This window comes from Macrotis lagotis, chromosome 8, assembly GCF_037893015.1.
Source record: "Macrotis lagotis isolate mMagLag1 chromosome 8, bilby.v1.9.chrom.fasta, whole genome shotgun sequence".
In the NCBI taxonomy this organism is placed as follows: Eukaryota; Metazoa; Chordata; class Mammalia; order Peramelemorphia; family Peramelidae; genus Macrotis; species Macrotis lagotis.
Window position 1 is genome coordinate 189,651,378 of NC_133665.1, and position 12,133 is coordinate 189,663,510.

General features: G+C 43.6%; 1 protein-coding gene across 1 annotated transcript in view; it reads left to right on the forward strand.

Moving 5' to 3' along the window:
- RALA (RAS like proto-oncogene A) overlaps window positions 1-8,868 on the forward strand; it is a 55,157-nt gene extending 46,289 nt beyond the window's left edge. The window contains exon 5 of the mRNA XM_074199217.1: window positions 1,165-8,868. Coding sequence (XP_074055318.1) covers window positions 1,165-1,287 — 123 coding nt within the window. The 3' untranslated portion in view covers window positions 1,288-8,868. The remainder of the gene's footprint in view (window positions 1-1,164) is intronic.
- The last annotated feature ends 3,265 nt before the right edge of the window (window positions 8,869-12,133 follow it).

Below are 12,133 nucleotides of genomic sequence, written 5' to 3' on the forward strand. Positions count from 1 at the left end.
GGGGGGGAGTCTTATTTGGGGTGTTTATGAATACATCCTGAAAGAGTTTTTGGTTTAGTTAAATGTGCTGTTCTTATATCCCCTCAATAGCATGATTTTTGAGACTTAATTTCTTCCATTGTTGAAGAATTAACCTACACTATGAAAAAGAACAATTTTTAGTGTGGTTTTGGGTTCAGTAATCTGAAGACCTTTTCTAGCCTGATGGGAGACTTTCCAAGGCCATGCTATTCCCAAGCCCCATGTTTGCTTTCACATGAGAGTTGAATCAGTAATTCCTTTAGTATATTGTCATTCAAAGTTGAGAGTCTAGCCCAGAGACTCACTGCCAGCATGGGTTGATTTGCTGGATTGTTGGACGTGGTCTGATTTGGGATTCTAAAATAGTCTGCCGTGTTGATGGAGGAGCCGGGACTCTGCTACCATCCTTGGCAGCCCCAGAGCAGAGAGGCACAGGCTGCTGGATAACCCTTTAGATCCAGCTTCTGTGGGCAGCCCCTTTTATTAGAACTCTCCCCTCAGGTCCCAGGCTCTGAGGAGGGGGATAGGAAAGTGGAAGAGTAACAGACTGGATTTGAATCCTCAGGATCCCTGAGAGGTGAACTCAACAAGCTCCCCAGTGTCAGCACAGAGACTTGGCCTAACTGTGCTATGAAAGCACGGTTGTAGATGAGAGGCATTTTGCAAACCTCTTTTCATTGTATAAATGTTAGGTGATATTGTAATTACTGTTGTTGTTTCTGTTGTACTACAGTAGCGTAAGCATTTGGACCTGAATTCCAGATGACTTGGGTTCAGATCCTGAGATCCTTGCAAACACTGTGACTTTCCACAAGTTACTCCCTTTCTCTGGGCCTCAGTTTCCCCATCTTATAAAGTTGAGGGAGTTAGATTTGGTGAATTCTAAGGTCTCTTCCAAGTTATAAATCTAGGAGCCAGTTCTCAGTGTCTGGTCTATAGCTCACTAGCTGTGGGAAATTGGGCCATTCATCCCCAAATCCTGTGGATTTCATTACCTGCAAAATGAGGAGGTTGGACCTGTGGCCCTCCAAGGGCACTCCCCCACCCCTACCCCACACATTATTTCCTTCCATTTAGTGGGGCCACCCTTTTCTAGCTATCTATCACAGGTTGTGTCATCTAATGGGCATCTTGTTTGTGTAGGTATTTTTTGATTTAATGAGGGAAATTCGAGCCCGAAAGATGGAAGACAGCAAAGAGAAGAATGGAAAGAAGAAGAGGAAAAGCTTGGCCAAGCGGATCCGAGAGAGATGCTGCATTTTATAATCGAAGTCCAAACTTCTTCCTTATCTTGACCACACTAATAAATATAATTTATAAGCATTGCCATGGAAGGCTCAAATGACTGAAATTACTTTAGCATTTTTGGAAATGGTCATGTATCACTCAAAGCATGAATTGGGACTGCACTGAAAGTCACTCACTGAGAAAAGAAAAAAATTCATGGCTTCACCAGAAGCACCGTTCAGCCCATTTCATAATTGCCTCCATGATCACAGCCCCTGAATGTAGAGAGTGTGAGCGAGCAAGCGTGCATGTGCGTGTGGGTGGGTCTCATGGGCAGGGTTTCTTGAGCTGTTAAAATAAAGATGGGGTGGGGTGGGGGTGGTTGATGGGGAGCAGGGGAGAAAAGATGACTTCTTATGGTTTCTTGTAAAGCATAAATTTTATATCATTTAAAAAGTTGCAATCTACTGCCTTGAAAATGACAATTGTGAATACGATAGCTAAACGAGTAATGGGTGTCCAACTGATTTCTGATGTTATGATAGAAATGGCAAAAGAACAAAAGATGTCCCTGCATCCATTCTGCATGGATCTGTGATGCCAGGGGTCTTCCCTGAGAGAGGAGGGGGTCAACTTGCATGGGGAGATGTTTGAACATGCCTTAATTTAATATCTGGAAGCTAGCAGCTTGCTGCATGATTCTGAGTCAGTTGTGTCTGAAAACATGGAAATCCATGGGACTCCCGTTTCTGGGCCCATGATATACTGGGAGGGGACCAGTTTCTATGTGAGCGACTCTGGCTAAGTAACCGAGCTCATCTACTTTTGTTCATCTGAATTTGAAATGTGCCATCCTCTGATTCTTGGAAACCAGGTTCCAGAGCCAATCCTATTTAATCAAGGAAGTTTGAAAGGGTAGGCCAGTGTGGCATGAGGGAAGATGAACTGGACCTGCAGGCAGGAAAGTTCAGCCCAAGCCCCTTCCGGACTTCTCTTATGTTTGGGCTGAGAGAGTAGTCTTGAGGAAATGGTGAGCTGCCCTTCAATATGCCCTTCAATATCTTCCTTGAGTGCCTGGCTCTGGAGTTGGGCACGGTGAGGGCCCCTCTCCTACGGCTGAGGCCAAGGGGGAAGGGTCCTCCTTGCCACTGGTTAATAACTGAACATACATTCACCAAGGAAATAGCATTGACCATGTTAGAATTTAGATGCTGCAGTAAAACTGCAGAGCTTGTCTCGGAGGTTGGAGTGTGTTTGTTCACGAAGAACATTCTCACCAACTGTTCGTACTTGGAGTTAGGATCGAGTAAACGAATTTTCCAGAAACCTGTTTTTGGCATCTGCCTCCCCAATCTGAGCACAGTGAGATCAGTGCTGCCCCACAGCAGAGGCGTCTTCTGAGGTCTCCCTTTGAGGAGAAATCATGTTACAATTATCTCGATTGTGTAGAGCTCCGAGAGGAAGCAAGGGGAGACTGTGTAATGTAAACCTGTAACAGTTCAAAAACGTGTTGAGGCTAGTGAGTGTGTACGACAGCTATCCAAAGTAGACCCCTAGGGCTTCGGCTTGTCGTGTTACCTATATCATTGAAGGATTTTGTATGTACATCTTTCATTTAGTAGGCTATACCATGTGCAGAATTAAAGTTCCTGTTGTAACCATGGCCAGCAATGCCAGTCTATCTTCATGTGTACTCATTTCAGTCTTATCAAACCAGGGAACCTAACCACTAACATTGTGACTTTGCTTCAATACTTTTATCCTGGGTACTGAGGTGCTATGAAGCCAATGGACACAGAGACTTCCTAATGTCTTAGGCTGATGCCATTACCCAATTCTTTTACTTGCAATTTGAGCCATTTAAAGACCAATAAACTTCCGTTTTTTTTAAATCCTCGTGGTGTTCCTTCATGTTTAGAAAATACTGTTATGTTTCTATCTTTCCCATGTAGTCATCTGTGAGCAAAGCACTTGAGCTCCAGGCCAGCTGGGCATCGACTTGAACGTTGGCATGGGTTTGTGGGCTCACAGTCGGGTCTGGGAGAACTTTGTGTGGAGGGTGAGCTGTAGGCTAGTAAACTCCCCTGGGGAAGGGTCATTGGCACAAATAGGGATGGGTGGATGACTCCCAATGAGCACCTGGTTGGGCCAGAATGATTGGCAGGGATTATAGATTTAGAACTTAAGAGTAGTTTGTTGGTGGCCTGAGACTCCCATATTGATGAGTAGAGCCAAGAATTGATCTCTTGATTCCAAATCCACCACTCTTCCCAGGCCATTGTCGCACCTCTTCAAGTTACCCAGCCTATCCATTCAGTTCTCATCCATACCAGGAACCTTTATTTACCTGCTATGACAAACACATAGTAGGGACTTGATATTTAATAGAAGTTAGAATTGGAAGGGACCTTCAACCTATTCTTGCAGATGTGAGATGGGAGGGGACTCACTTTAATTTCATTTCCTTTTGGGACATCTCTTAATTTTCAGGAACCCTTTAATGAATTCCTAATTTTTCCCTTTTGTAACTTCCACACATTAATTCTAGTTCTGTGGCTAAACAGATTGTTTACTCTTCCATAGAATAGTTATTCAAGTGCCCGAAAACAGTTCTCCTGTTTCCCCTCCTTGTTCTCCAGTCTTAAAATCCCCAGTTTGTTGAAAGACCAAAAAAAAAATGCTCTACAGCTGATGTCCTTGGGGAGATGTCCCAATTAAAGACTCCTCTTTTCCCAATTAATTTCTACTACACTCAAGCCCCATTATCTGGGATGAGAACTGTTGCTGCCAGATCTATAAAGTAAGCAGTGAAATAATTTTGAACTCTGAACCTTTAAAATAGCTGGTCTGAATTTAGGACCTTGGAAAAGACCTCACCATTTTGGGGGACTCAAAAGGACTGTTTCCCTCCACTGGGTCAATGGATCTTCCTGCTTCAGACACCCCACCCCCGGCTCCTAGTGTCGGGTGGTGGGCACTTGGGTACCTTCCTCAGTGGTACAGAAGCATGGCCCATAACATCACATGAGGAGCTGGGCCATGGCCCATTTTAAAGAGGGATGGGTGCTTCCTGAAGTTACTAATCCTTGTCCTTTCTCTGGACAGATAGTCTAGGCACGTTTCTTGACCAACCTAGAAAGGACTGCTGGCATGCCAGCTCTTCCTCACTTGCATGTCAGGGCATCACCTCCCTGAAGTCCAGGTCCTCTGAGAACAAAGGACAGTCAACAACATTTATCAGTCGAGCCTTTATTAAGTGGCTACTATCTCCTAAGGCCTGGGCTACAAAGACAAAAATCAAATATTTACAAAAGCTGGAGGTTGCAATATATTTCTAATGATGTCCTAATTAAACATAAGAAGTGACCAACTGAGGAAACATGATTGGAGAATCAGGTGTGGTGTTGCCAAAGCTAAGAGTGAGGGACACCAGCCGGACCTCCAAATTACAGTCCAAGGATCTTGACTTCAGCTGCCCAACACCAGCTGCCCACAGAGGTCCATCTCAGAACAGGATCCCTGCTCTAGCTTGACTGGGATTAGATTCAGCTGTGAGAAAATCTAAAGAGAAGAACTCAAGCTTTTTTAATACCCTTGCTCATTATGCCCCCAGCCCTGGACTAGAGAAAATCAGGGGAAATCTATTAAATAAAGTTTAGAGAGGACTCATCTTTCTAAGGTTCAAGAGGGTCATTATTCCTCCCTGATATAGTCACAAACAATTATCTTATGACTCCACTCCACATCCTTGGACTTCCCAGATTAAGACTCCCCTCCCTGGCTACCACTCACCTATATGTATTTTGTCTTCCTTTCTTAGAATGCAAGCCCTTTTAAAGTCCAGGGACAAGATGAAGAGGACCAGGTCTACAGCAGAGGCCATGGGCACAGAAAGGAGGGGATGAGATAATTGCCGTCAACAACAATTGGCTCCATGAAGAAGGGTGGAGGGAAGAGCCAAAGCTTTAGGTGTGGAGATTGGTTGTTTGGGAACATTTTTGTTGACAGCAGACATTTAGGGAGGCAGGGAGAGAAGGATGTGTGGCATAAATATGATTGCTTGGTTTTGATCAATATGACAAACAGCATCTGCAGAGCTGCCCTGGGGTCCCCTGAAAAGCCTGGTCTGAAGCGGTAAAGAGTGTCAGGGATATAGGCCTGGGCCGTAGAAATTCTACTTTCAGTGGCAGGTCAGTTCACCAGAGACCACACCTCTCCTGAAGGATTCTAGGAGTTCTTGAGGAGCAGTGGGTTTCTGTCTCTGATGCATTAGCTTGAGACCCCTATTCTATTGTGTTTTGCATTATTAACAATCAGTCTCTTCCCTGGCTCATTGATTGATTCACTGATTAATTCTGAGATGTGAGGCGCTCAAATCTTAAGACAGTTCCACTCCAAATGATCCTACGGACTATTTCTGCCCAACCTGTGTTAGAATCTTCCAAGCTTGTATCGATGTTTGATCAGCCACAGTCAGACATACTATGCCTCTGAACCCCAATATAGTGATGTTGTTTTGGTCCTCAACCACCCAACAGCTCCTCATATCAATACCAGTTAACTAGCTTTTACACAGGAATATTTACTGAGAAACTATAGTAACAATTCCACATGGAGTATTTAGGGAGGAATAGCCCTCAACTAGTGTGAGGACTTACGGAGCCCTCTTCAGAGAAGTTCATCCACCTTCAGTGTCCACCTGTCACCCAACTCTCACCTGTAACTCCAAGAAACTGTAACATGTGAACAGCTACATCCAGGAAAACCATCTCAGCAGATGGGCTAAACCAGGTAATTGAGGGGGTCTCCAACCTGTTGCTGAGTTAGAGGATGTCTTCTTCAAAGTACATGAAGACTCTCCCCCCCCCCCCCCCGAGTCGAATGGGCAGATGAAAATTTGTTCCAAGGACTGTGAAGATGGAAGAAATTGGTGCTGTGGAGCACCTGGAGCTTGGTCATCCTCTGCATCTTAGGTTTGTCTTGCCACTGGACTTTCATGACTTTGGAAGAGTCAGGCCCCCAACTTTGTACAACTCTGCCTCACTTAAATCCAATTCACATGTGAGTCAAAACATTGTCCCAGGATGTCATCGGTTCTCTTCAAAAATGAAGAACAAACTGATCTTACTATCTCTTATACTTTATGTTTCTTCCTTAAGGATATGATTTCTCTCTCATCACATTCAATTTGGATCAATGGAAACAACGTAAAGACTGGCAAATTGCCTTCTGTGGGGGGGGAGGGAAGTAAGAGTAGGGGAAAAATTGTATAAGTCAAAATAAGTAAAATCTTTAAGTACAAAAAAAACGAAGGCCAAACAACAACAGTAACAATTGAACTTACAAAGCATTTCTCCCCAATGCCAGAGGTCAGCTAAGCTGCTATGTCATCTCAACCCCAAGGAAGAAAGGGCTCCAAGTTAAAGCAGATAATAGGCAGCATCCTCCCTTACCAGGTTCGCCTCTGAAAGTGGCATTGCCAATAGACATGTCATTCCCTTTCTTACAGGTCATATCTCAGGATCAATCCACTATAGAACTGGGTCTTATTGGTGGTTCCTCAGAGCTGACTTCCTCCTTAGTCTTGGCTGCCAGAAAACTCTGGTATGGACTAAGTTCCTGGACATTTGGTAGCTTGGCCTTACAATCTTTGGATGCTTACACAGCTACAGCCATCTCCTCTACTCCCTCACCTAAGAACAGGAAATAACAAATGCAAAGAGACAAAAGGCCAGGATGTCACAAATTCATGACCATAGGTAGGCCTCAATATGGGCAGTAGGCAGCTATCTCTAGCATCAACCTCTGGCAATCCAGAAGATTATAGCAACATTTTCTCTAATCATTCCCAGAGAAAAGACTGAGTGAGGTAAAGTCATTGAAAACTTTTGTTGGGTGCTTTCAATTCCAGTTCAACAGTCAACCGAAAGGCCCCGTTTTCACCATGTGGTAAGCAGAAAACAATCAGAGAATACATGCCCCAGGAAGAAGTCCATATGGGAGCTTTAATTATCAGAGCACCCTATTTACAGTCATAAGGACTAGCCAGCCATTGGACAGTCTCTAGTTACACTTGGCTTGAGAGTCATCGACAGAGAGGTGGTGGCTGGAACAGACCAAAGCAGAGAAAAAAGAAAAAGGAAGGAAGGCGAGGAGGGATCCTGGTGCTTAGAGAGGACAGGGAAAGAATGAGGAACTATTTTATTCAAACAGACCACACATCTGTAAACATGCCCTATGCACCTTTGCCTCTGATTCATTGCCCAAGTAGTTCCTACTACCTACTGGCCCCCATCTCTGACTTGTCAAATGGAAAAAGAGGCACAAAAATTCACTGAAGGAAAAAAAACTTAAAAAGTAGAATTGGACAAGTGGAAAAAGAGGTACAAAAGCTCACTGAAGAAAATAATTCCTCAAAAATCAGAATTGGGCAAATGGAAACTCGACTTCTTGAGAAAACCAAAAGGATGAAAACTAGAAGGCAATGCAAAAGATCTCATTAGAAAAACAACTGACCTGGAAAATAGAACCAGGAGAGATAATTTTAAAATTAATGGATGACCTTAAAGCCAGGGAAGGCTTTGATGCAGAAAGTATAATCTGAGCTGAGTTTTGAAGAAAAGAGACTCTAAGAGATGAGGAGGAGGAGGAGGCAGAACATTGTAGGGCAAGCGGGTAGCCAGGGCAAAGACAGAAATGAGAGATGGTACATTGTGTGAGGAACGATTTACTGATTTGTATACCAAACATTTTCCCACAGATTGTGTTGCATTTTTCTTGCAAGTTGATAATTTCAGTACAGATTGAAAAGTTTTTTACCTCTAAAAAGTTTAAGTTTTGTATTACTAATAACAATCTTCAAAATAAGTCATATTTTATTCAGTTCAGTTCAACATCCTAATATCTAGGGACATGAAGACCAAAAAGAAATGCCCAGCCCTCAAGGTGGGGAGGGGACAGTGTCAAGTGTTAGGTGGAGACAGAGAAGTCCCTTGTCTGAACTTGTATGAAGCTCAGCTTTAGGTGTGACTTGATAGAAATGATGAGGCTCTAAGTATTTTCTACCCAGACAACCTTGGGTGTGGAAATGAGTAATGGGCCAGATTTGACTGACTTGATGAGAATAGCCAAGATTGGGACATCATTGGAAAAGGCAGAAAAAAGAGAGGGCAGCAGAAATAGGAGAAATAGAAGAAATAGAGAAATTAATTTGACATCACAGGGGACTGGCCAGAAGGAGCAGGAAGGGCATGTTCTACCTGATGTCATTCCCCCTATGGACTCGAGCTTGTGTGGCATTGGATGATTGTTTTTTTGTTTGTTTACTGCACAGTGAAGAATGCTTAGTTAGATCTGGGCAGTGCAAAACTACCAACTGCTCTCTGATAATGTGAAGGAAAGAAGATGCTGCAAGCCTCCAGGTGAGGAGAGAGCCTCCTCCCAGTATGGGGCTAATTCTTGTTTGTGTCTTCTTCCTTGATCCAGGGTCTTGTGAGGCCTCAAATGGTCAGAAGAGCTATTAATGTAGTCCTTTGGAGAAACCATTCCAGTTCCCTCAGGAATCTGGCCAGCAACTGAGAGAGATGCCTGCAAGCCCAGTCATTCATCTGCCAGGCTACATTCAGGGGTGAATGGGGGGTTTGGGGGGACAGGGGAGGAAGGAGTGTTGCATTGCTAAGTTTGAGTCTATTTTCCTCAGGCACCAAGGCGATATGAGAGAGATTGTTACTTAGTTTGGGAGGGGATTTTTTTGTACTTTTTGCTATTTTGTTATTAAAATCTCTTTGTAGGGGCGGCTAGGTGGCACAGTGGAAAAAGCACTGGCCCTGGAGTCGGGAGTACCTGGGTTCAAATCCAGTCTCAAACACTTAATAATAACCTAGCTGTGTGGCCTTGGGCAAGCCACTTAACCCCATTTGCCTAGCAAAAAACCTAAAAAAGAAAATCTCTTTGTAAAAGCAAGTTGATGTTAATGGGTTAAGTTGATAGTGAGGTGCTAATCATTGGAGTAATCCATGATATAGGGGAGATATTGATTAACTGATCATTGTTACGGGGAAGAACATACTGGTATGAAAGTGCAAGCCAATAGAGAAAAACCCCTAATCCCTTAGAACCCTGAGGTAGAGATATACATGGCTAGAACTCTTGAGAACCCACCTGCAAGTGTGTGTGTCTTAGGAGAACAGAGCCTTGTGGCATCTATGAAGGCCTGAAGATTTACAGAATGCTTTACATACATCTCATTTGACTGCACACCATCCCTGAGAGGAAGGTGCTACAGGTATTACTGACTCCATTTCACAGATGACAAAACTAAGAGCTAGTTAGTTGGCATAGTAGCTCAGTGGTTGGACTTGCAGTCAGAAGGACTTAAGTGGAAATCCGGCCTCAAACCCTTACTAGCCTATGTAGATACCAAATCAAAATAAAGGTATTTCTGAGGTATTAGAGCAATATTCTCTTAGGATTGGTGATGCTGATTATGATAATGAGAAATGGCATATAAGATTTACAGAGCACTTCTCTGCAGGATCATTTAAGCCCCCCCCCAACTTTGTGACTTGTTGGGCCCTAGCAGGATTTCCAGATTCTTTCTGGTGGTGTCATTTGTCTCCACTTGGTAGGCTGGTGGGGGGGAGGTTGGAGACCATCAAATTTAACAGATTAGAGGAGCTGCCCTGTCATGGCCAGCCTGAATCCCCTAGGATGACTTCATACAGTAGAGCTCAACTCAATTAAACAACCCTTTATTACGTTCTTGGGCATAGGTGAGGAGAATAAAGACAGAAATAAAATAATGCCTGTTCTCAGGGAGCTGAGAATCTATGGGGTTGGCGAGTGGAGACAGGACAGGTTATAGTAACATGGATACCGACAAATAATGAATACACCTTTCAGCAAGGAGTCCTTAGTCACCCTTCCTGTCATTTTCCAACGATCACTATTGCATAATCTTTCAATGAATGGAACCAATGAATCCACACCATCCTTTAGAGTGCAAGAAGCTGCTTCCTTCCTAAGACATTCCAAATCCCTTCTCCGCCCCCAAGTCTACACAATCCCCCTTCCCCCCAAAAACAGAGAAACAGCTTCTTACCTAGGACTTCACTCCAAGTGCTTTGGGGTTCTTCTTTCTTTCCTTCTTTCTATTCTTCTTTACCTTAAAGTCTATGGATACAGGTCAGGATTCCCCGCTTTACCTCCTATCCTTTTCTTTTTCCTCTCCTTCTCAAACTCTTTTTCAGTTAACAGCTAATAACAGCTAGCATTTAAAGCATTCTAAGATTTACAAAGTCCTTAACAGATGGTCTTCCTTGCATGTCTTCTTCTAATCCTTTTGTTGGTGCTCTTGGATAGAGAACAATTCATGATTTGCACATATTCCAGGAGAAACAGATAGCCATGATCTCATAGACCCTTGCCCTCTGTACTTGGTGGAAATAAGCCCTCTGGCTTTTGCCTTCTTTGTGGTCATTCTTTTGACCAATCCTTGTGACTATCTATGGTGTAGACTATCCATTCGCCAGTCTGTTCACTGTCCTGAATGCAGGCTGGAGGCTTCTAGAGACTTCATTTGTGTGGGTGATTCCCACTTTTCTACAGCCAAAAAGATTCAATAATTTGCCTGTCTGTAATTGTTAGCTTATGTCACTGTTGCAACCTAAAATGGAAGATTCATCTTCAGAAACTGAAAGGAGAAACATTCAATTCCATTAGCATTTATGTCCTGGTACAGAAAGAGCCTCTGCCCTCAAGGGGTCTTAGGGTCATGGGGTCATGTCATCCTCATTTCACAAATGAGCAAACTGAGGACCCAAGAAGTTAAAGTAACTTGCCCCAGGTCACATAGGTAGTAAGTAGCTTAAAGTTCAGAATGGAACTGAGGACCTGGGCTCCACATCCAATAACTTAGGTCTCTTTGTATCATCTTGGGAATTAGAAACACTAAATAAAACGGATCTACAAAGTAACTTCTGGGAGAAGAGCAATGGCACCTGGACGGATCTGCTCAGGCTTCCTCAAAGAGATGGTTTTGTTGCTGAGCTTGGGAATCACCTGCAGATTCTCCCAGGCAGAAGTGGGAGGCAGCAGCCTGGGGAAAAGCCATGAGATGGGATAGAACTGAAGCTAGGAGAGAAACTTCCTGTTGGCCTGGAAAGGTGGGCTAGAAGAACTTTGGAACCCAAAGAGGAGATGGTGTCTATCCTAGACAAAAGAAGGAAACCACTAGAACTGTGTGAGGAGCGGAGTGACATGATGTTTTAAGAATGTTAATTTGAGGGGTGGCTAGGTGATGCAGTGGATAGAGCACCAGCCTTGGAGGCAGGAGTACCTGGGTTCAAATCTGACCTCAGACACTTAATAATTACCTAGCTGTGTGGCCTTGGGCAAGCCACTTAACTCCATTGCCTTGCAAAAAGAAAGAAAGAAAGAAAGAAAGAAAGAAAGAAAGAAAGAAAGAAAAAGAAAAAGAAAGAAAAGAATATTAATTTGGTAGTTGCATGAAGGTGAATGGGAATAGGGAGTGGGGAGAGACTTGAAGTAAGAAAACCAATTTGGAGGAGAGACAATGAGAGCTGACCTGGGGTGGTAACTATCAATAAAGAGAAAGGGAAGGGGGAGGTCAAATAACTGAACTTTGGTAATGAATTGGATGTGAGGGTGAGAGAAGAATGGTTACAAACCTGAGTGACTGGAAGGAAAGATAATGGTGCCCTCAGTCAAAATAGAGAAGGCAGCAAGAAAAGTGGGTTGGAGGGGAGAAAAAGTATATATGAATTCAATTATGGACAAGTTGAGTTTGAAATGTCTACAAATCATCCAATCTGGGAGTTGATGGGGACAAGATTTGGGAAAGAGGTGGGGTCTGAGCACATCTAGA